General features: G+C 45.1%; 1 protein-coding gene across 3 annotated transcripts in view; it reads left to right on the top strand.

Moving 5' to 3' along the window:
• The window catches only part of TERT (telomerase reverse transcriptase), a 381041-nt gene that overhangs the window by 18818 nt on the left and 336688 nt on the right, over positions 1-25535 (top strand). For all 3 annotated transcript variants that reach the window (XM_077491847.1, XM_077491845.1, XM_077491846.1), the window contains exon 2: positions 7577-9191. In XM_077491847.1, the coding sequence (XP_077347973.1) occupies positions 7577-9191 (1615 nt within the window). The remainder of the gene's footprint in view (positions 1-7576; positions 9192-25535) is intronic.

Raw genomic sequence — 25535 nt, 5'->3', positions numbered from 1 at the left:
ACATTATTTTACATTTTTCTACATTGAGCCTCATTTGCCATGTAGTTGCCCACCCCATTCATTTAAGATCTTTTTGCAAGCTTTTCACATCCTGCAGAGAAGTTGCCCTGCTTAGCTTGGTGTCGTTCGCAAATACAGAGATTGAACTGTTTAACCCATCCTCCAGGTCGTTTGTGAATGAATAAAAATACCATTGATCTCAGCACAGAACCCTGGGGGACCCCACTACCCACCCCTGACCATTCTGAGTACCCCTCATTTATAACCACCCTCTGAGCTCTCTCCCTTGTAACCAGTTTTCAATCCATGTCTCACCCTATGGTCCATGCCAACGCACCTTATTTTGTACAGTAAATGAACTGTGTCGAATGCTTTTGCAAAATCCAGATACACCACGTCTACAGGCCTTCCTTTATCTAGATGGCAACTCACCTCCTCGTAGAAGGTTAATAGATTGGTTTGGTAAGAACTATTCTTCATAAATCCATGCTGATTACTGCTAATGATACCATTCTCATTACTAAAAGCTTGTATGTAGTCCCTTATCATCCCCTCCAAGAGTTTACATACATATTGATATTAGCCTAACTGGTTTGTAATTCCCAGGGATGTATTTTGGGCCCTTTTTAAACATTGGTGCTACATTGGCTTTTCTCCAATCAGCTGGTAGCATTCCATTCAGTAGACTGTCAGTAAAAATTAGGAACAGTGGTCTGGCAATTACTTGACTGAATTCCTTAAGTACCCTCGGGTGCAAGCCACATGGTCCCCATGATTTTATTAATGTTAAGTTTCCCAAGTCTAATTTTAATTCTGTCCTCTGTTAACCATGGAGGTGCTTCTAGGGACGTGTCCTTAGGATCAACACTGCAGTTTTGGTTACTGAAGATTTTATGCCTTCTAGCAAGGTTTGTAGTTTATGGAAGTTGGCTCTTTTGAAATTCAGTGTCTTTGTATTCCCCTTATAGTTTCATAGTTTCATAGTTTCATAGTTAGTAAGGTTGAATAAAGACACCAGTCCATCTAGTTCAACCTGAGTGTCTACAATTGTCCCTATCCCTGTACTTTACACACTCACATGGGTCCCTACCCACAATCCAAGGTCCCCATTCATACACTAGGGCCAATTTTGGACAGACGCCAATTAACCTACCTGCATGTCTTTGGTTTGTGGGAGGAAACCGGAGTACCCGGAGGAAACCCACGCAGGCACAGGGAGAACATGCAAACTCCAGGCAGGCAGTGTCGTGGTTGGGATTCGAACCAGCGACCCTTCTTACTGCTAGGTGAGAGTGCTAGCCACTACACCACTGTGCCGCCCGATGTTTCCAAATAGGAAATATGTTTCCTATTTGTGTGATTTATACTGAAGCCAATTGACTTGTGATCGCTGTTACCTAAATTACCACGTATTTCCACATCCGTGATCAGGTCTGTATTGTTGGTAATCAGTAGCTCCAGTAACGCTTTATTTCTAGTTGGTGCGTCTACCATATGACCCATAAAATTGTCCTGCAAGACATTTAGGAACTGGCGAGCCTTAGATGAATGCATGGTTCCCTCTGCCCAGTCTGTGTCTGGATAGTTCCCATCCTTGTTACTAATACAAATTGTGATAGGAGATCTGTCTCCCCTTCCTACCTCAGGTTAGGGGGCCTATAGCATACTCCCAGTATTTTACCCTTAGCTTCATCCCTTTTGGCACTCTACCCATAAGGATGCCACCTCCTCCCTAGCTCCCTTAGTGATGTCATCTCTAACATTCACTTGTACATTATTCTTGATATATAGGCATACCCCTCCCCCTTTTTTTTAACCTCTCTATCCTTGCAATAAAGGGTATACCCTTGAATGTTTGCCAGCCAATCATGAGAGCTGTTGAACCAGGTCTCTGAAATTCCCACAAAATCCAAATCCTCCTTGTACAACGGAATCTTTAGTTGACCCATCTTGTCTGCCAGGCCCCTGGCATTGGTGAACACGCCACGTAGTTTAGAGCGGTCGCATATTATCCTCTTATTGGGTGTTACGGGACTGCAACTAGGACTTGCTACTATACTTACCTTGGGTTTATGTGCTTTGGTCAACCTACCACTAATGCCCCAAAACTACCCTCTGCAATATGTTCCCCGCTGACTATGTTTACCTCTGGACCCCCCCCCCCCCCCCCCCCATATCGCCTAGTTTAAAAACCTCTCTAACTTTTTGGCCATCTTCTTTCCCAGCTGATCTGCACCCTCAAGATATTCTGCCGCACTATATCTGAGTCGGTTAGGAACTGGTTAAGTCACGCATTTATGAATGGTTATTATTGCAAAACATGAGAAGAATTTTGTCACTTCTTTTCAGTTAACTTATTCAGTGGCCACTGTGACTGGGGATGCAGATAATTAAGCAAGATCTATGCTTGATCAGCTGCACTGGAGACATTGGGAGTCTAAGGCTCAATTCACACTTGTGTGACTTGTCATGCAACTTTGCTGTTGCAGGGGACATAGGACACTACAGTTGCGGTGTGGGTAAAATAATAATAATAATATGACATGCCAAATGTGGCATGTCAGGGGATCACCTTCACTTAAAGCGGAAGTTCCATTTTTGGGTGGAACTCGGCTTTAAGGGCCGGATTCAATGTATGTGAATGCATGGAGGGCCGCAATCACCTGCTAATAAAAGATAACAAAAATACTAACAGTAATAATAACAGTACAAGTTTAACTCACCCAAGGGTTTCTAACGCCAGCCCTGCTAGGAAGCATGGTCTGGAGATGGGGTTTCTTTCCCCAGGGAAAATTAGGTTCCTGCCCTTAGGGGAGATAGGGGCCCCGTCCCCAGGCGAGAAGGGATCCCTAATAGGGTCCCCCCCATTACAGTGTTCTCTGTACCCCTATAGCAGTGTCCTCTATACCATGCCACCCCCCACTGTAGGTTCCTCTGTCCCCTGCACCCCCGTAGTGTTCAGGGGACAGAAGAACCTACAGTGGGGGGGGGGTGCAGGGGACAGAGTAAGTTGCAACGGCGGGGGGGGGGTTGCAGAGGACAGAGGAACCTACAGTGGGGGGTGGCATGGGATAGAGGACACTGCTATAGGGTTACAGAGAACACTGTAATGGGGGGGACCCTATTAGGGATCCCTTCTTGCCTGGGGATGGGGCCCCTATCTCCCCTAAGGGCAGGAACCTCCATTTTCCCTGGGGAAAGAAATCCCATCTCCAGACCATGCTGCCTAGCAGGGCTGGCGTTAGAAACCCTTGGGTGAGTTAAACCTGTACTGTTATTATTACTGTTAGTATTTTTGTTATCTTTTATTAGCAGGTGATTGCGGCCCTCCATGCTTTCACATACATTGAATCCGGCCCTTAAAGCTGAGTTCCACCCAAAATGGAACTTCCGCTTTAAGTGAAGGTGACCTTTGACATGCCACATTTGGCACGTCATATTATTTTTTTGGTTTCGGGGGGGGGGGGGGGGGGGGAATACCTTCTATTTAGAGGGATCCAGCTCTCACTTCCTCCCGGGGCACCGCGGCGCCAGAAGTTCTCTCCCTCCTCCCTCTCGGGAATCATCTGAGACATGTCACAGGTCCCAGATGATTGCCTGGTCAGTCACAGTGAGCATTCGCAGTGCGTGCCCACCTGTGAAACCACAGCTGGGCGCCCACAGTGACAATGTCGGAGCCGCAGAGGGGAGGGGGAGAGGAGCGGGGCTTCGTACGCCCACATTGCTGGACCATCGGACAGGTGAGTCACTGATTAATAAAAGTCAGCAGCTACACTTTTTGTAGCTGCTGACTTTTATATGGGTGGAACGCCGCTTTAAGTGGAAAAAGGTTGCTGACCCCTGCTATAAGGGCTTATCTGGTAACAATATTATGGTTAAAGCAGGGGTTAAAGTGGTTGTAAACCCTTACAATCCGCTTTTTGCTACAGGTGAGCTTATAATAAGGCTTGCCCTGGATTTCCCCTAAACCTGCATGGTTTAGGAGATATCCCCTGCATCTGCATGTGTCAACATCATCGGCACATGCACTTTGAAGCAAACGGCTTTCTAATGGCTTTACTGTAGGGGTCGTGGCCTGGCATGTGATGTCACTGATCGTCCTTCCCTATAAAAGGGAAGAGACGATCAGTGACATCCACACAGGGAAGCATGGGGAGAGGTTTGTTTACACAGACCTCTCCTCATTCTTCAGCTCTGCCACCCAATCGCGGGACTCCAGGAGCGATCGGGTCCACTGGTCCTGCGGCCATGGTCATGGAGTACAGGACTGGGGCGGGAGCGCGCTCCCGACCCACGACTGGGCACTTAAAAAGCAACGTACAGGTACGTGCTTGTGCCCAGCCGTGCCATTCTACCGATGTACATTGGCGTGAGTCGGTCCTTAAGTGGTTAAAAATTTTCTCACATTTTTAACTATATGTCTACTTTAATTTTCTTTAGGGCTTGCCCAGTTAATCACAGATTTTAGTCCAAACACGGCAAGTTCCCTTCTCAAATTGTATATTGTTAATTGCTGCTGATGTTTCTTTTGCATATGGACTACTTTAATGTGCCATTCTATCCCACTGTTACGTTACATTATGGGCTCCTGGTTGTAAACTGTCAGATAGTAGACAATCCTACAGACATGCTGTATATAGTTACATAGTAAGGTTGAATAAAGACACCAGTCCATCCAGTTCAACCTGATTGAGTGTCTACAATTGTCCCTATCCCTGTACATTGCACACTCACATTGGTCCCTACCCTCAAGGAGCCCACAAGCCAAGCCCACCATTCATATACTAGGGCCAATTTGGGACAGAAGCCAATTAACCTAAACCCACGCAGGCACAGGGAGAACATGCAAACTCCAGGCAGGTAGGGTCGAGGTTGGGATTCAAACCAGCGACCATTTTTACTGCTAGGTGAGAGTGCTAACCACTACACCACTGTGCTGCTCTACTTGAGTCATGCATTAGTGTAACTTGGCATTCTGTCTATGCGATTCAAAGAATAATCACAGAAATGGGTTAACTTGATTTACCTGATGATTATTGCCATATAGTAACAATCTATGCAAGAGTCCTAAAATTGTGTTGGCCATAATCAGATACCAAATCAAGTTAAGAAAGCATTAGTGAATGCTTTCCAGAAAACCAAACTGTTCTTTCCATTAGACCCCTTTCACACTGGGGCGCTTTTCCAAACTGGCGCCATTTTGGAAGCCTAAGTGCTTTCACACTGGGGAGGTCAGCTTGCAGGATGGGAAAAAAAGTCCTGTAAGCACCTGCCTCTGAAAAAAATGGGCAGTGCTGCCGAAGTGCCTGCAAAGCGCTTCTAACCCTTTCCTCCGCCGCTAGTGGGGGTTTAACCACTTGACCACTGGGCACTTAAACACCCTTAATAACCAGACCAATTTTCAGCTTTTGGTGCTCTCACATTTTGAATGACAATTACTCAGTCATGCAACACTGGACCTATATGAAATTTTTGTCCTTTTTTTCACACAAATAGAGCTTTCTTTTGGTGGTATTTAATCACCGCTGGGTTTTTTATTTTTTGTGCTATAAAAGAAAAAATACCGAAAATTCTGTAAAAAAAAAAAATAAATGAATTTTTCTTCGTTTCTGTTATAAAATTTAGCAGATTAGTAATTTTTTCTTCATAAATTTTGGCCAAAATTTATACTACTACATATCTTTGGTAAAAATATGTACAAATTGGTGGATATTATTTGGTCTTTGTGAAAATTAGAGTCCACAAGCTATGGTGCCAGTATCTGAATATTGATCACACCTGAAGTACTGACGACCTATTTCAATTCTTGAGACCCTAACATGCCAGAAAAGTACAAATACCCCCCAAATGACCCCTTTTTGGAAAGAAGACATTCCGATGTATTTAGTAAGAGGCATGATGAGTTTTTTGAAGTTGTCATTTTTTCCCACAATTCTTTGCAAAATCCAAGATTTTTTTTACTTTTTTATTTTTTTCACAAAATTGTCATATTACCAGTTTATTTCTCACACACAGCATATGCATACCACAAATTACACCCCAAAACACATTCTGCTATTACTCCCGAGTACGGCGATATCACATGTGTGAGACTTTTACAGTGTGGCCACATACAGAGGCCCAACATGCAGGGAGCGCCATCAGGCGTTCTGGAGCACCCAGGACAATTCTGACATTTCTCTCCTACATGTAAAAATCATAATTTATTTGCTAGAAAATTACATAGAATCCCAAAACATTATATATGTTTTTTTAGCAAATACCCTGGAGAATACAATGGTGGTCGTTGCTTTTTATCTCGCATGGTATCTGCGCAGGAATTTTTCGAATGCTTTTTTTTGGAAAAAAAACAGTTTTGTGCTTAAAAAAAAAAAAAAAAACCACAGTAAAGTTAGCCCAATTTATGCATAATGTGAAAGATGAAGTTACGCTGAGTAAATAGATACCTAACCTGTCACTCTTCAAATTTGCACATGCTCGTGGAATGGCGCCAAACGTCGCTACTTAAAAATACCCATAGGCGACGCTTTAATTTTTATTTTTTTTACTGGTTATATGTTTTGAGTTACAGAGGAGGTCTAGGGCTAGAATTAGTGCTCTCGTGTTCGCAGCGATACCTCACATGTGTGGTTTGAACACCGTTTTCATATACGTATGCGTTCACTTCTGCATGCGAGCACATGGGGACAGGGGCGCTTTAAAAAAATTTTTTTTTTTTTATTGTTCATTTTACTTTATTTTAGTTTGACATTTTTTTTTTTCACCAAAAATAAATTTTTTGATCCCTTTTATTCCTATTACAAGGAATGTAAACATCCCTTGTAATAGGAATATGGCATGACAGGTCCTCTTTACAGTGAGATAGGGGGTCAATAAGACCCCACATCTCACCTCTAGGCTGGAAAGCCTGAAATAAAAAAAATAAAAAGATTCTGGCTTTGATCGTATTGGCGAGTCGGTAGAAGCACCGGAGGGAGGTGGGGGGGATGTCTATGGCTGGGTATTGCAGGGTATCTCCAAGTATGGCAATTTATGGCAGGGTATTGCAGAGTATTGGCTGGAATTTTACTGCAGAGTATTGGCTGGGAATTGAGGGGTTAAATTTTGGTGAGCAGCGATGTGGGCACTGCAGATGCAGCCCACAGCGCTGCTGACACCAATCTCTTCCCCCTCCGCTGTACTGATCTGTACAGAGAGGGGGAGGGAGGATTGTTTACAAGTGATCACTCCGTCATTTGACGGAGCAACCCGGCGGTCACGGATGCTCTCGAGTGCGTGCCCCAGGGGGCACGCAAGAGCGGTATTCTGGGAGGACGTCATATGACGGCCTCCCAGAGTTAAACAACCACTCTGTAGCCGTCATTCGGCTATGGGTCGGTTGTTAAGTGGTTAAAAGTGTGCTGCTATAACAGCGGTAAAGCACCGCTAAAACTTGCAGCGCTTTACCGCTGACGCCCAGCCCCCCCCCCCACCTCTCGCGTGTGAAAGTAGCCTAAATTAGTATGTAGATAATTTCTAAAGAATATAATCCTTTTATATGTAAAATAATTTATTCCTTTTTTTTTTTTTTGTTTAGACCTCAAATCAAGAAGAAGTTGTTGCCAGAGTGATCCAACGTATCTGTGAAAAGAAGAAAAAGAACGTTCTAGCTTTTGGTTATGGCTTGGCTGATGAAAATAACTCGCTACAGGTCATAATTGCACCAAATATTTGTAGTTTTTATCCTAATTCAACGACAGCTACTGTTAGTGCCAGTGTTCTCTGGGAAACCCTTCTTGGTAGAGTAGGGGACAGTGTAATGATGCACTTACTTGAAAACTGTTCCTTGTTTATGATTGTGCCACCCACATGTTGCTATCAAATTAGTGGTGTACCAGTGTACAGTCTATCAAGGACAGAGACTGTTTTACCTGCTTGGTTTAAACAGAGTTCATCACTTTACAGAAGAAATATTTTATTTCAGTTCACTCAGAAAAGCACAAAATCTTCTAAAATATGTTCTTTCAAAGCACAGAGCTGGATGAAGCGCACACCACTAAAATTAAAAGAGACTTTTCCCTCCATTAATTGGGCCATAACTGGAATCCCAGAACTTAATAGTTTAGAGCTGAGCCATCCAAGAAATGTTGGTGCATCTTCCACCAAAACAAAGTGTAATAAAAGATTTTCAGATTTGGATGTATGTAGTATTCCATGTAAGAAATGCAGGACAGCACTGCCATTGAACAAATGTAGTTTTGATTTTACAATGGAAGCGGTTAATCCTCCTGTTCCTAAAGTTGAAGACATGTACCATTTGTCACTAACCTCATTCTCGGAAAAGCAGAATATCTTGAAACGCAACATCCTTGAAACAAATACTGCTGGTAATGCTTTTCTTTTACGTAACCATGATTTGCCACAAGATTGTCCTACCTCACACTCATTAGCGTCTACAATGCCAGATAAAGGCAACAATATTTACATTGATTTTGGAAAGCTCTTGTATTCAAGGCACATTTCAAAGGAAGGTTTTTTAAAAACTTTTTTACTCAACACACTTGAAGGAAGCGCCAAAGGAAGTCTGACTCTGATTAAAACTGTATTCCTGAGAGCCAGCCCATTCATAGAGAACTCCCATACAGAATGCCATTTTCAACGCATGGATAGTAAGAAACTTCCAAATCGTTACTGGCAAATGAGACGCATTTTTCAAGAATTAATACAAAATCATAAAAAATGTCCTTACGTGGCGCTCTTAAAGAAATGTTGTAATGTAACAGAAAAAGGGTTGAAAGTTGATAGATATGGCAATACCTTATTAAACAATAAAAATTATCAGCCAAGTGAAATGAAACCATGCAGTACCTTAAACATGGACTTTAAAAGAACTGACACAGTCGTATCTTCATTGCACAACCTTGTGGATGTTGCCACTAAAAGTGAAAAACAAACTACAAGATCTGCTAATGAATCCGAGGTGTTGTTTTTTCTTGAGAAGTATAACAGTGTCTGGCAAGTGTATTCTTTTGTAAGGGAATGTTTACATAGAGTGGTACCGGAAACATTATGGGGTTCCATCCATAACAAATGCCGCTTTTTGAAAAATGTGAAACTGTTGATTAATTCTCCCAAATCTGAACAAATGTGTTTGTCAGAACTAATGTGGAAGATAAAAGTGGAAGACTGCCTTTGGCTACATCATAAGAAAAGTAGGTATTTGTATTATTCAGCTAATTTTATTCACTATTTTATCTTTTTTTTTATTTATTTTTTTTCCATTGAACCTTTCACTTATTTTACAGTTTACAATGGCACATGCAACAAGATCTAAGCTTTTCAGGTATTTTGCACCATCAGAATGTTTCATACCTACAGTCATGGCCAAAGATATTGGCGCCTTGCATTTCTGTTATCTAATGCCCCACTTCGCCCAGAAAATTGTTCCAATGACAAATGTTAAGGCATTCTCTGTTTTATTTCTTTTGTTTGTATTGGTATGAGCAACCAAAAACCCAAATCTGACACATTTTCACGCAACACTGCAAAAATGGACTGGACAAAATTATTGGTACCCTCAATTTAGCTTCAATAATATATATTTTTTTTTTTTATCACAAACAAGGATGTGGCCAGGTGCAAATCAGAGGGCACTCTGGTTTGACAGGCTTGATTTTACAGAAGTTGCATTGCATTATAGGTTTTATACATGAGTATTCAATACTGTATGGTTCAAAGCATTATACATGTAGCAGTTAAAGTGTGATTCCTGTCGGGCCCAGACACCCCATTGGGAACATGCTGTGTCCTTGGGCTGATGGAACTTGTTTACTTAAGCTAATCGTCTGGCACTTCTGGTACAGTGATGTCGGTGTACATTTTAAATCAGCGTGGCATTGAATAGCACCTATAATCAGGGTAGAGCACTAGAATACTGGTGATTCTATAATAAGGTGTGCAACCGAAGTGGAGGTTTAGATAAGAAAAAGGAAAACGGGAAAGAAGAAGGCGAGTCGTAAAAAAAGAGAAATTGGTGTATAGGTAAGGTGGAGGGGGGAAGAGGGGGTGGGGAAACAGTGAGCTTCGGTCAAAGGAGTTTTTCAAATCTGGGGGGTGAGGGTGGGGTTATTGTGGTTAGGGTCTCAGGAGGTTATTGTCCCCGAGAGTCTATGCTTCAATTTCTCGGATGTGGTGTAATACCTCCAGATACTCCAGGTAGTGGAAAATTTCACATTTATCCAAGGTTTTGGTTTGCATCTCTTCCATAAGCATGATATCATTTGATCTATGAGGGATAGGGGGGAGGTAGTTTTCCAGTGTCTGAGAATTAGTTGTCGACCTGCACTGAGAAAAAATTTCAAGAGGATGGTCTTCTGGGATTTAATTGAGCCTGGAAGTAAAGAAAGAAGGGCAATGGAGGGGGAAAGCGTTAACTTTTTATCATATATTTCAGTGCAGATTTGAAAGATCTGTGCATTCCCACCAGATATGATTGTAGGTATCTTTCTCTGAATGATATCGCCAGCAGATGTTTGTAGCTGATGGAAACACGACTTGATGTTTTTGGCACTCAAAACCACCTGGATACCAGCTTGTAGTTTTTTTTTTTTTTTTTTTTTTTTTTTCCTGAGTATAGCTGGAGATAGACGATGTATGAGTGAATTAAAAGGCTTTAGGCCTTATGCCAGTCCTCTTCTGATATTTCTATCCCAAGCTCCTCTGACCAGGCCTTAGTGTACTTGGGTAGAGTACTAGGAGTATGATCAAGGATCAGTCTGTAAATCGCTGATGGAGTGTTTCAAGGTACTTCCAGGAGTGAGCATAGCTGTTCGAAGCCCGTCAGGGGTCTGTGGTTTTGTTGTGAGTCATGTGGGAGGACAGGTGAAGTTGTGTCAACCACGTTATGTTGGAGGTTGTGATGGTATGGTTTGTCGCAAAAGTTCCATGGGTACTACTGACATAATATTTTGCTGTGGGCCAAGTGAATCTATTGTAAGTATTGTGGTAGTGAGGTACCCCACCAGTGTTTGGACAGAGGATTCTTAACCAGGCAGGTTGAGGGCTGCAGTTTATTTGCTTATTTGGGAGGCAACTGACTTTTCAGTTCCCTCATTGTTTGCTAAAATCTGTTTTGGGATCTGGAGCCTGGGGATTTCATAGGGATCCGGGTGGGATCAAATCCCAAGCCCTGGGTTCAGGTTTTGAGATCCACCAGCATACTGACTGGTCAGGTGTGTACTGGGCTATTTGTAGACAACTGACCATGGTTCTGGGCTCCACCCTCCCGAGGAATCCAGGCAAGCAAGGGAGAAGTGTGCATGTCTGTCAGAGCAGACAGAGGGTCCAAGCTTGTGGGCTGAAAAAGGAACCTGGAAAAGAGTGCTGAGGTACTGGGTCTACAGGAACTCTGTTATAGAGCTGAGAGGGCTGAAGCATAAGTCTGAGCAGCAGTGCTGCTAAAAAGCCAGGTGGCTTGGTATTATTCGTTTTTACTTACATTGTTGCTGTGGAAAGCTGAAACCCCTGTGTGGGCAACTCTTCTATCGGACATTTTCTTTCTTTAATAAAAGTGGGCCTACCAGCCCTTAAAACGGCATATCTAGTGTGGACTCAGCTCATTGGTAAGCTCTACCCTTAAGCTATAACAACCCCCGATGTTACAGTATCTATGGTTGGGGCTGTCCTGCCCTCTGGTAGGGCCACGTTGTCAAATAGAGGGGTGAGTGGGCTGAGTTTGGTGGACAGTGAGTAACACTCTCTTCTGTGGTACCAAATTTGTAAAGCATCTCTCGTAAGAGGGGGTAAGGTTGGGAGGGGTTTGTGGGCCCAATCGTAGCCCCATAACGGGGCTTGAAGGTTGACTGGAGACATGTCTTGTTCCACAGCGGTGGAGGCTTTGGTCAACGGGCAGGGGAACCACTCCAGAACATGGGAGACAACTGCGGATGTATGGTAAAGCTCGAAGTCTGGTAAGCTTAACCCACCATTAGTTGTGGGAGAGCATAAGAGCTTATGTTTCAATCTGGGATGGTTCCCACTCCTAACAAAGCGAATGGCCGTGAAGCGGAGAGTGCGGAAAAGGCGGACAGAAGTGTTATTGTTAGCGGTGGGCTAAAATTCAGTATGTATACATCTGGTATATGTGCCGAGATAGCAGTGCCTAGATATGAAATTGCTTTAGATTGCCATTGAAATGAAAAGTTGGTCTTAAGGGCGGAGAGAACAGATTGCGTTAGAGAGGTTAGGGCCACAGTCTTGGAGATGTTTAGTTTGTGGTTGCTAAACAGACTAAACCTATGGAGGGAATGCTTATGCGTTGTTGGGTCGCATATAGGAGATCGTCCGCATACAAAGAGAGTTTGAATGGGAAGAGGGGGTCTGTATGCTGTTTATGTTGGGGTTTGTTGTGATGGCTTGGGCCAGGTGTTCAATGACCAGGGCGAATAGAAGAAAACCCTAAAAGGAGGTGTCGCAGTCAGTGTACAGAGGGGCCCGCACACACCAGGCAACAATAGACGTTTTAACAAAAAACATTACATCTCGGAGCCCTGAGGGTTGTATGAAGGAGGGATAACAAAAAGTTTTAGGTGACATCTGGTAACATGCAGTAAAAACATTGTGATATTTAGGGCCCATTTACCAGCACTATATATATATCTATGCATTATGGTAAGGGTTGGGGGGGGGGGGGGAGAGTGTCTAAGTTGGGAATGGGATAGCAATATCCAACAAGGGGGAAGTCTTATCATGAGAACAAACCTGTTTGAGGGAGAAAAAGGTGGGTATTAGTGTCCCAACATGACTAGAAACAAGGGAGGCTTCACAGGTCTGGAACCTGTAAAGAAAATAAGTCCGCATATTAGTCAGCATGCACAAGGTAATGGCTCATCCAGCAGATTTGGAGGCTTCAGATCTGGAGTGTTTATTTTTCTTGGATTGCTGTTGCCAGCCTTTTTAGCGATGGGAAGGCCTGGGGTGGCTGCATGTAGTTGAGGAAGTTTGGAAGGTCTCCCAGGGTGTGGAGTGTTAATGCTTTGCCCATCGTGCGATGCAAACAGATAAAACGGGAAGCCCCATCAATATTTAATTTGCTTTGCTTGTAGAGCGCCAGTTTGTGGTTTCAGAGCCCGGTGCATGTCCACGGTCAGCTTGGACAGGTCTGGGAGTAAAGAGACCTGTGTTTTGAATAAAATATATGGCTTCCTGCATGTGAGCTGCTTGCATGATGTCAGCTTTAACCGCATAAACGTGCACTCTGCAGATAACATCTCTAGGGTGTTGCGCGTTCAGGTTCTTAGGGGCCAAGGCTCTATGTATACGATCGAGTTCCAGGAGAGTGACTTTAGCTTTTTGGAGCCATTCATTAACTTGATGCTGACCGCCGGCTGTCAAATGACGGCCAGGCGGCGCACCTATTGCGGCGGGAGGCCGTCATATGACAGCCTCCCGTTTAAACAGGGAATGCGCACGCATCCCTGTTTCTTCGGTGGCGGCGTGTCAGAGTCACCGCTCGCCACCTAAGGGGGTGAACAGCCATTGGTTATGACTTCATCACGGCCGATCACAGATGGTCACACCCCCACTGTGCACGGCGCATGCGCGTGATCGTGAGCGCGCTGCGCGTCGGTGGCGGCGTGTTCCCCGGGAACACTGCTCGTCACCGACGCTGGTAAACGGCCATTGGCCGGCTGTTTACCCACGTGATCGGCTGTGATCCTTTCACAGCCGATCACTAAAATGTAAACAAACCGCGGTAACAAGATGTTACCGGGTTCTCCTCCTCACACACCAATCGTGTGTGAGGAGGAGATTGCGGTAACATCTCGTTACCGCCTACAGTGTACACTAACACACACTGATTTGCCCCCCCCCCCCCAATAAAGAGGACCTGTCACGACCCCTCATAGTACCGGTCAATCACGGCCCATCAGAGTACCCGAGTACCGGTCAATCACGGCCCATCAGAGTACCCGAGTACCTGTCACGGCCCATCAGAGTACCCGAGTACCTGTCACGGCCCATCAGAGTACCCGAGTACCTGTCACGGCCCATCAGAGTACCCGAGTACCTGTCACGGCCCATCAGAGTACCCGAGTACCTGTCACGGCCCATCAGAGTACCCGAGTACCTGTCACGGCCCATCAGAGTACCCGAGTACCTGTCACGGCCCATCAGAGTACCCGAGTACCTGTCACGGCCCATCAGAGTACCCGAGTACCTGTCACGGCCCATCAGAGTACCTGTCACGGCCCATCAGAGTACCTGTCACGGCCCATCAGAGTACCTGTCACGGCCCATCAGAGTACCTGTCACGGCCCATCAGAGTACCTGTCACGGCCCATCAGAGTACCCGAGTACCTGTCACGGCCCATCAGAGTACCCGAGTACCTGTCACGGCCCATCAGAGTACCTGTCACGGCCCATCAGAGTACCTGTCACGGCCCATCAGAGTACCTGTCACGGCCCATCAGAGTACCTGTCACGGCCCATCAGAGTACCTGTCACCAGGCCATCAAGGTACCCGAGTACCTATTTGCAGCCCATGTCTCATAGAATACACGTTGGGGTGTTTGCTTTCCAAAATGGGGTCATTTTGTGGGTAATTTCACTGTCCTGGTGGTCCAGGACCTTCAAAAGTGTGATGGGTAGGAATGAAATGAGATGTGTCATTTATGCTCCTAGAACACCTGAACATACTACTTCAATGTTCGGCCTCTCTATGTGGCCAGGCTGTGTAAAAGTCCTACACATGTGGTATCACCATACTCGGGAGGAGTAGCAGAATGTATTTTGGGGTGTCATTTTTGCTATATACATGCTATGTGTTAGAAATATCTTATAAATTTTGTGTAAAAGAAAAATGGGTTTTAATTTTTTTCCACATATTCCAAAAACTTCTGGAAAAAAATTAACCATTCAAAAGACTCAATATGCCTCACAGATTATACGTTAGGGGTGTTTGCTTTCCAAAATGGGGTCATTTTATGGGAAATTCCATTTTCCTGGTACTCCAGGGCCTTCAAAAATTGAATAGGTGGTTGAGAAATGAGATGCGTCATTTTTGCTCGTAGAACGTCTGAAGGTACTACATCAATGTTGCTCTGTATGTGGCCAGGCTGTGTAAAAGTCTCACACATGTGGTATCGCCATACTCGGGAAGAGTAGCAGAATGTATTTTGGGGTGTAATTTGTTGTATGCATATGCTGTGTGTGAGAAATAACCTGATAATATGACAATTTTGTAAAAAAAAAAAAATAAAAATAATAAAAAAAAAATCTTCATTTTGCAAAGAATTGTGGGAAAAAAGGACAACTTAAAAAAACTCACCATGCTACTTACTTAATACCTTGGAATGTCTACTTTGTAAAAAGGGGTCATTTGGGGGGTATTTGTACTTTCCTGACTTGTTAGTGTCTCAAGAAATGAGATGCACCTGATGTACTGAAGGCCTGATCAGAAGTGATCAATTTTCAGTGATTGGCACCATAGTTTGTAGACTCCAACTTTCACAAAGACCAAATAATATACACTAATGTGGGTTATTTTTACCAAAGATATGTAGCAGTATACATTTTGGCCAAAACTTATGAAGAAAAATTACTAATTAGCAAAAAATTATGACAGAAACAAAGGCATTTTTTTCACAAAATGTACGTTTTATTTTATTTATAGCACAAAAAAAAAAAAACCCACTAGTGATTAAATACCACTAAAAGAAAGCTCTATTTGTGTGGGGAAAAAAGGACGCAAGTTTCATATGGATACAGTGTTGGATGACTGAGTAATTGTCATTCAAACTGTGAGAGCGCTGAAAGCTGAAAATTGGTCTGGTCAGGAAGGGGGTGTAACTGCACTGTACTGAAGTGGTTAAACATGGTGGAAACTGTGGGAGCTCCATCTTTTGGTTTCCACTGTTTCAGGGAGGCCAGGTATGCGTACTGTATATTGTCTGGCCCTGTTTTCCTGGTCATCTAGGTGGTACATTATTTGTTGGATCTGCGTGGTATGTTCGTGTGAGTTTAGAGTGTCTTCTACCTGTGCTCAACTTCTTCCATCCCAGTTGTGACATCTCTGTGCAGCTTTTTTTGTATGGGTGCTCAAGCCTTTGCACACAGACTTCAAAGTCATGACTGGTCGGTAGGTCCTTAATGTAAGCCTCCATATCTCGGCTGATATAGGAGCGTTGTGAGTCAGGAGAGTGCCATGCTGAATGGACTGAGCCATTTGTGACTCTGCAGGGGGGGGATCTGTTGCACTGCCTGGTTCTCATATGGAGTGAGTGCTGTGTGGCAGATCGCTGTGAGGCCACATGTGAGCCTGTGGTCTGGGGCGGCACCATCTTGGATGAGGGGGGCCTTTCTGACTCTGTCCAAATGGTTAAAACACGTGGCTGATTTCCCCCTCCTTGTGTTGATTGGTGCTCTGGTGGCCCTCTCCCCCCACCTTTCCTGCCCATTACCGACCTGAGAAGCCACTGTAAGAGTGCTGGGAACTGTGGGTAGCCTGGTGTGTGTGGGAGCCGAAGGAGGAAGCATCCTACCTTTTACATGCACCCTCTGGTACCATCAGTTTAATATTTGGCAGCACACCCCTTGAAGAAAAAATCGAAATTCAATTACTTTTCCTACGTTTGGTTTCTGACAGATACCAAAGGTGTCTCTTAGCAACTGTGAGAGCACATTTTTTGACGTCTGCATCTGGGTAAGTGCTCAAAAGCTGTAGCATATCCAAATCATTCTTTGGAGCCCATCGACTTAAAATTGCTTCATACCAAAAGCGAACATATACAAGGCTGACAAAATGCAACCCGTTTAATTCCTTCCTATTGTCATTGAGAAATATTCAACTGTTTAGTGAGGAGGACAATTTAAGTGCATATATTGCCTTTGCCTTCCATCTTGCTTGATGCAGTGCCCCTGGGATCCTGAAACTGAAGTCGTTTTTAGACCAACTTCCTAGGTACCAGAGTGAGAGTTGTACTAACGCTTTGCAGTCTTCTCTTGGATGACTCTTAGGACATTTTGGATGTATTTTAACCATTTTTACTCTTTGTTCTTCTAGAAAGCCTTGAACGGGACTTTCTTCATCCAGCATTGTTTTATATGATTTTTTTTTTATTTATTTTTTTTAATCAAGTGAAGCCCACAGACTTTGCTTTGATAAAAGTGATCAATGTGTGCAACCCCTAAATATTATCCAATCTTTTTGTAGTTTGGCATGTATATCTTTTTACATCACTGAGACTCGGGCGTAAGCAAAGTCATATGAAAATCACATCTTTGGAAAAAATAAACTCCCTAATGCGCATGGTGGATCTTAGTCAAATTGGACAGGGACTCGGGGACTTAACCTCCACATTAGTTGACAGTCTTCCTTTCATCTTATGTATGGAGCAACAGACAGGATGCAGTGCTGATGCAGCATCTGATTTCTCACTTGGCTGTGCTGGAGCTCCTTCCTCCGTACAAACATGAATTTTCTGCTGCTTTCAATATCGTGCTGGAACAATTGGCAGACATCTTCAAGGAATTACAAAGGAGTGACCAAAAATGATCTTGGCCTACACAGGAACTTCCTATGCGTTTTCTCTCCCACCCCTTCTAGGGTTAGAAGAGGAAGAATGGTTCCCAAATGTAAAGGTCCACAAGAGATTTCTCTGCAAACTGGTCCATAAAAATCTGAAGATTTCACTGCAGTTACCTGGTTATGCTTGTGGAAAGCATCCAAGGTTACCAAATCCATTCTGATACATCCCCACACCGAGCAGGATCTGTACAAGCACTAGACCTATTTGGATAAGGTGTGTCTGTGTGTATGTGCCCCCAATTGGTTTGCACAACAATATCTGATGGAAGACAGTTGTGGTTGGTCCCAGCGGTGAACACTACTGTGTTCTATTTGATTTAAGACTTTTACAATCCTGGTGTACTATGTACCAGTGTTTAAGGATTTCGCAGACAAAAAGTCTCCTAAAGGCATCCCTTTTCTTTAGCCAGTGCAGACATGCAACCTGTCATTGCATTCATGGGGGTTTGTCAAGCCTTGCTTGTCTGGGCTAAGCACACCATAAGAGAACCTGTGGCCGTAAAATCTGGTTCCTCTCCTAGATAACTCTTGGCCCTTGTACACACAGTCTGAGATTCCGACAACCAAATCCGTCAGATTTTGTCCGAAACTGTTACATACACACGGTCGGACGAAGTTGTTGGAAAATCCGATCGTTCAGAACGTAATGACGTTATTTCGTTACGACTGGACTACGTTTGGGGCTAGTAGCCAATAGCTTTGATGTAGGAGTTTGATCTGAGCATGCGTGGCACTTTGTCCGATCGGAGTTCTCTACACATGATCGGAGTATGTCCGATCGGAGCATTTTGTCGGAAAATATTTCCGGCAAGTTGGAATATTTGGTCTGACGGAAACAGTCCGATGCAGACCACACACAGTCGGAATATCCGACAAAATGCTCCGATCGGACGCATTCCGTCGGAATCTCCGATCGTGTGTACAAGGGCTTGGAGCTCTTTTTCAAAGCATTGTGCTTGTGTGTGGATAGGTTGGGAGAATTTCCCCAACAGCTCTCTCACCTGAGACTTGCCTCAGTCCGTAAGATGTGAATATTACGACCAAAATGCTGGTCAGCACCTAGAATGTTTGCTTTTTGGGGAAAAACCCTTCTTTATCCAAAAGATTACTTACTAAAGAAGTGGCAGAGTATGTTTTATATAAAGGCTTTGTGTGGCTGCATTATGTATAAATACCTTTTTAACTATTAATCATGTACCTCCTTATATACACTCTATTGTCAAAAGTATTGGGACACCTGCTTTTACATGAACTTTAATGGCGTCTTAGTCCATAGGGTTCAATATTGAATTGGCCCACCCTTTGCAGCTATAATCGCTTCAACTCTTCTGGGAAGGCTGTCCACAAGGTTTAGGAGTGTGACCATTCTTCCAGAAGTTCATTTGTAAAGTTTGGCACGGATGTTGGAGGAGTAGGCCTGGCTTGCAGTCTCTGCTCTTGGGGATCAGGAAGGAATTTTTTATTTTATTTTTTTTGTCCGCTGCTGAAGCAAGTTTGGATCATGGTTTGCTGGGGTTTTTTGCCTTCCTCTTTATCAACTGTTGGTAAAGGAATGTGTATATGGGATTGTATAATTTTTTTTATTATTTATTTATTTTTATCCCCCCCCCCCCCTTCTTTTTTTTTTTTTTATAGATTGAACTAGATGGACTTGTTTTTTTTTTTTTTTTTTTTTTTTTTTTCCAATTTAACAATGTATCTATGTAACTAGTGGAATCGGTGTCTCACCCTGTCCACAGTCTCATCAATTCCATTGACACAATTGCGGATCGACGCCTGACTTCACTCCTGGTTACTGTGCAGTCGTGCCCCTGATGTTTCCCTCCAACCTTGTCAAAGGGGTTCCCCCCCCACTGGTCCATACCAGCACTGGCGTTTTTGATGGTTAAGGGTGTATGGGCTTGAGGGGGGAGGGATACGCACATTTTCACATGGTAAAGTTGGGGGATTCTCAGAAGATTGTGCGCTATAAATGAAGAGGACTGGGCATTGGGAGACACTAACATGTAATTTTAATATCGCATATTTTTTGCACAAGGTGGATGTTGTATATGTTGAGTATGCGGTTATTTTATTGAGAGGAGTAGGATTGTTGTGCTACTTTATTTGGATTTTATTTTTTATTTAATTTTTTTTTTTAAGCTCTAGTTTTTGTTGCTAGGTATGTGTAACAGTTAAAGGTGTCAGCAGTGGCACCATTATTTTAGAAAGGTAGGTTGTAATTCTGAGTGTGAGGTTATATTAATTTTATAGTCCTTTTCATGCTTTTGTTGTGCATGGCACTAGGGCTGCAAATAACGATTATTTTCATAATCGATTAATTGGCCGATTTTTTTTTTTTTTTTTTTTTTTTTTACTTTTTTTTTTTTTTTTCCCCTTATCGTCATTCAGCCACTATGAGAGAGAGTCTCCTCCTCTTCCTCTAGGAATCACTGCGCCAGCCCATAAAGTCTTACTTCCACTGTCCGACCTCAGTTCTAGTGTTTCCTCCAGCCGGGAGACACTGTGGATGGGGCCAGGCTTGAGAGCAGCCAGGGGGACTGTGGCCATTAAAAGAGCCCTTATGGAGGCAGGGGTTTTCCTGGCCACATTTAGTGGTTTTTGCCTGTAACTGAAGCCACCCCTTCCTTGCTGAGCACGGCATCAGGTTGCGGGGGGCCCCTTATCGCATCCACAGGGCCGCAGCAAGGAACCTTCCATTCTCCCTGTATTCTGTATGGGCTGCATTGTTTGGAACCTGAGCTCTGGACGGCGGGTGACGTTATTTCCAGCGGTGGGCGGAAGTGTTACCTTTTGATCCGTGACTTCCGGTTCCAGGTCACGGAGCTGATAGGGGACCAGGCACAGGCTGGAGAGTGTCTGTCTGTATCTTCCATAGGCATCGTTGGACTCACTGGAAAGCAACCACCTGCAGTCATGTCGGAGGCAGGTGCTACGACTCATACTGACACCACCTCCAGCCTTCTCAAGGTAAGAGCACCCTGGGGAAGGGTCCTCTATCCGGGATTGCCCCTCCTAGTATGGTTCCTATCTGGGGGGGCAGACCCCCTGGGTGGTCGGAGGGGGGGGGGCTCCGATCCCATGTAAGGAGGGTCTAGTGCACTCCCGGGGGGGTGTTGTGTGCCTGCTCCCCCCCCTTCTTTTTTTTTTTTTTTTTTTTTTTCCCTCTGTCCTTTTTGGTCTATGTTTTGCAGAAAGCTACAGAAAAGACTAAATCAACTCATGGCTCTAAGAGGAAGTGTGCCTCCTGTAGAGATGTTTTAGGGGAATCCTGGACTAAAGTTTTGTGTAAAGGGTGCATAGACTCCCTGGTCAAAGAGGGAAGCTGAGCAAGAGTCTGGGTTGGCAGCCTCTGTAAAGGAGCTCTCATCTACCTTTTTTCATTTAAAACACTTTTTTTGAAAAACTCCAGCTCCCCCCCCTAATCCCAGTCCGCAGGATACAACCCCGCCACAGGCTCAAGGCTCTGTACCTGCCTGACTTGCGACTTCAGCTAGGGCAGAGAAAATTGCAGGCCCTTCCGAGGTGGAGCAAAGGCAGCCAGATGGTGGCACCTCAAACTCCCAGGAGGAGTCAGAGGGTGAGGACAAGGATGGGGAGTCCAGAAAGCCCTCTAGGTATTAGTTGTCCTTAGACGAGGTGCAGGACCTCCTGGGGGCAATTTCACAACCCTCGGTATCCAGGACGACAAGAAGCCCCTGACCCCCTGTGCAAAGGCTTGGGGGAGCAAAAGAAAAGGGTCTTTCCAGTACACGATGGACTGATGGAAACAATAAGAAAAGAGTGGCAGGATCCTGAAAGGAAGCACTTCTTTTCTCGTTCTCTAAAGAGTTTCCATTTTCAGAAGACCCAACAGCCATTTGGAATAAAAGCCCCAAATTGGATGCCCCCTTTTCTCAGGTTTCTAGGCACACAGACTTTGAGGATATGGGGGCACTGTCCGACATCATGGATAAGAGGATAGATTCGCTACTTAGGAAAACTTGGGACTCAACAGTAGGCAACCTTAAGCCAGAAATGGCTGTTACTGTGGTAGCCCGCAATTTTGGAGTATTGGCTCTCTCAGATCCAGGCGCACATTGAAGCTGGTACAGCTAAGGAGTCTATTTTATCCTCTTTCCCCACGATTCTACGTGATGTCGCATACATAGCAGAAACCTCGGCAGAGTCAGTCCGCATGTCGGCCAGGTCAGCGGCTCTGGCCAACTCTGCCAGAAGAGCCCTCTGGCTGAAAACTTGGCCCGCCGACAGCGCCTCCTATGGTCAAGTTGTGTGGGATACCCCTGACAGGGGATCTCCTCTTTGGTCCCGGTTTAGATAATGTCCTAGACCGTATGGCGGACAAAAAGAAGTCTTTCCCTCTCAAACGGAAAGTCCTGGCTCAGACTAAAAGGGTTTTGTCTGCAAAAGGGTAGGGAAATTTCAAAGCCAGAAGGCCAAAAGAAATCTTGGGGCCAAAAAAGTAGAGGCCGAGGAGGGGCGATTTTTTTATTTTTTTTTTGCCCTCCTGAAAAAGCCCATAAGGAACAATGACTCCTTTGGTGCGGTAGGACTTCCTTCCGCAGTGGGAATTAATCTCCCCCAACCAATTCATCCTGGGGGTCATAAGAAGGGGGTACCTCCCTGGAGTTCACAAGACCTCCACCACAGAAATTCCTTGTCGCACACCTTTCCAGTTGCACGACAAAGGCCGAGGCTCTGTTGGAGGCTCTAAGGGATCTAGAACAGAGGGTAGTTCGCAGAGTTCCAAGAGGCGAAGGAGAGGGATTCTATTCCCACGTTTTTGTGGTGAAAAAACCCTCGGGGAAATTCAGACTAATTCTGAATTTAAAACCCCTAAACAGGTCAGTCACTTACAAGAGATTCCGCATGGAATCTATCTTTACGGTCAGAGCCCTGCTTCCGCACAATTGCTTCATGGTCTCGCTGGACCTGAAGGATGCGTATTTACATGTTCCTATCGCAGAAACATCTCAGAAGTTTCTCCGGCTAGCTATAGACCTGGATGGAGTAATAGTGCATCTGCAGTTTCAGGTACTGCCCTTCGGGCTATCCTCGCCCCGCATTTTTACCAAAGTCTTGGCGGAGGCCATAGTTTTTACTGCGACTCCAGGGAGTCTGTTATAGTGTACCTGGATGACCTGCTCCTATTTGCCGTATCCCCAGACAAACAAAAAGGGTCCTAACAGGCTTGGGGTGGCTGCTGAACTTAGAAAAGTCCAATCTGATCCCTTCACATATCCCTTTGCAGCGGATTATGTACCTTGGATACCTGCTGAACTCAACACAGTTGAGGGTGTTCCTTCCAAGAGAGAAATTTCTAAAACTGGATAGAGCGGTTGCCTCTCTACAATGCAACCAGCGGGTCTCCAAGAGGTGTCTGATGTCGTCTCTGGGCCTTCTAACTTCTACTCTCCCAGCAGTGCAGTGGGCGGGACTGCACTTCTGCCCCTGCAGACGTTTGTCCTAAGGGGATTACAGTCAGAGACCTAGACGCTCTAGTACATGTTCCTCGCCACGTAAAAAGATTTCTCTGGTGGTGAAGGGAAGAGAACCTGTCGCAGGGACATCTGTGGTTCCTGCCAGTCTCTCAGATAGTAACCACGGATGCAAGCGGCAGGGGCTGGGGGGTCGCGTCTGGGTTCCCTTGTGGCTCAGGGCTCCTGGGAAGGTGATAAAATAAAAAGGTTGTCCAATTGGAAGGAGTTGAAGGCAGTGGGACTAGCCCTCAGGTTCTTCAGGGAAGAACTCCAGGGCCACCACGACCAGGTACGGTGGCACAATTCTAAAGCTGTGGCCTATATAAAGCAGGGTAGCACAAGAAGGGGAGCCCTGATGACCCTGGCAACAGACATTCTGAGCTGGGCCGAGAGAGTCTCTGTCTCTCTGTCTCTCTGTCTCTCTGTCTCTCTGTCTCTCTGTCTCTCTGTCTCTCTGTCTCTCTGTCTCTCTGTCTCTCTGTCTCTCTCTCTGTCCCTGAAAGGGGAAAGCAACGTTGTAGTGGACTTTCTCAGCCAAAGGAGGTTGAGGGAAATTGGGTCGTCAAACAACGAGAGGTCTTCAATCTCATATCCAAGAAATGGGGACCCCCGGAGGTGGACTTATTCGCGTCAAGAGACAACGCGAACACCCCCTGTTTTTTCTCCCTAAACGGAGAGGGAGCACTGGGAGTGGATGCATTGTCCCAGAGTTGGCGGTGCAGGATATGTTATGCCTTCCCCACTCCAGCTCTGTTGCCGGCAGTGCTGAGGAAGTTTCAACTAGAAGACACATCACCGATTCTGGTAGCTCCATATTGGCTGAAAAGGGCATGGTTTTCGGGGCTTAGGCAGTTGGCAGCGGGATCTCTTCTTGCAGGGCCCAGTCCTCTGTCCACAGGTTGGCATGTACATGTACGTGCTTCCGATCGGACCCCCTCCCGCTGGATGCGGCGGTCCGGTTCGCTTCAGGAGCGATCCGGGACGAGGGGATGGCCGTTGGTTTCTGGCCATCCCCTCTCGATCGCTCCTGGCGAATGAGAAGCTTCCTCCCACTGTGTATTGTATACACAGGCAGGGAGGAAGTGATGTCATTCTCCTCGGGGCGGTCTTATTGACCGGACTACGAGGAGAGGACACAGTAAGTCTGCACCAAACACTACACTGACACTAACTAACACGTAGGCACACAAACCGCCCCCCCCTTCCCCCCCCCAGTCACAGTTTCACTGATTGCAGTGATCATTTATTTACACAGTTGTAAAAGTAAAGAGTGTCAGGGCAGTTAGTGTTAGGTCCAGGGTAGCCCCCTACCCCCCCACAATAAAGATTTAACCCCCTGATTGCTCTTAGAGTTAGCCCTTTCACCCCCTTTTGCCAGTGTCACTAAGCGATCATTTTTCTGATCGCTGCATTAGTGTCGCTAGGTAGCTAGTTATTTTTTTAGGTTCACCGCCAGGTTTTTATAGCGCTAGGTACCCCGATATACTACCCAATAATGGTTTTAACCCCCTGATTGCCCCTAGTTAACCCTTTCACCAGCGATCACCGTATAAGTGTCACTGGTGACGCTGGTTAGCCAGTTAGTTATTTAGGTTCCCCGTCAGGTTTTTATATAGCGCCAGGGACCCCCATATACTACCTAATAAAAATGTGAACCCCCTGATTGCCCCTAGTTAACCCTTTCACCAGTGATCACTGTATAAGTGTTACGGGTGACTGGTTAGTTCGTTTGCTTTTTATAGCATCAGGGCACCCACCATTACCCAATAAAGGTTTAACCCCCTGATCACCCGGCGGGTGATATCAATTAGGTTTTAGGGTCAGGGTCTGCGTCGCCCCAGACAGCGCTAGGTTAGTGCCAGTACCGCTAACACCCACGCGCAAAGCATACACCTCCCGTAGTGGTATAGAATCTGAACAGATCAATATCTGATCTGATCAGATCTATACTAGCGTCCCCAGCAGTTTAGGGTTCCAAAAAAACGCATTGTTAGCGGGATCAGCCCAGATACCTGCTAGCACCTGCGTTTTGCCCCGCCGCCCAGCCCACCCAAGTGCAGTATCGATCGATCGCTGTCACTTACAAAACACTAAACACATAACTACAGCGATCGCAGAGTCAGGCCTGATCGCTAACAGTTTCTTTTGGTAGCGTTTTATATTTAAATCCGGAAGGCGGTGCTTGGTTTTCGGGGTCCAGTACGTGGCTAGGCTCCTAAAAAGTCCCCCACATGTGGTATCCCCGTACTCGGGAGAAGCAGCAGAATTTATTTTGGGTTGCAATTTGACTTATGCCCATAGCATGTGTGAGCAATATATCATTTAGTGACAACTATGTGCAAAAAAAAAAAAAATTGTAATATTCCTACAACTTGTGGCAAAATATAAAATATTTCATGGACTCAACATGCCTCTCAGTAAATAGTTTGGGGTGTCTACTTTCCAAAATGGGGTCATTTTGGGGGGGGGGGGGGGGGGTTTGTTATTTT

The sequence above is a fragment of the Lithobates pipiens genome, unplaced genomic scaffold (genome assembly GCF_037356315.1).
Source record: "Lithobates pipiens isolate NorthernLeopardFrog02 unplaced genomic scaffold, aLitPip1_a1.2 Scaffold_19, whole genome shotgun sequence".
Classification (NCBI taxonomy): Eukaryota; Metazoa; Chordata; class Amphibia; order Anura; family Ranidae; genus Lithobates; species Lithobates pipiens.
Note: the sequence above shows the minus strand (reverse complement) of the source record. Positions and strands in the feature narration are given on the sequence as shown.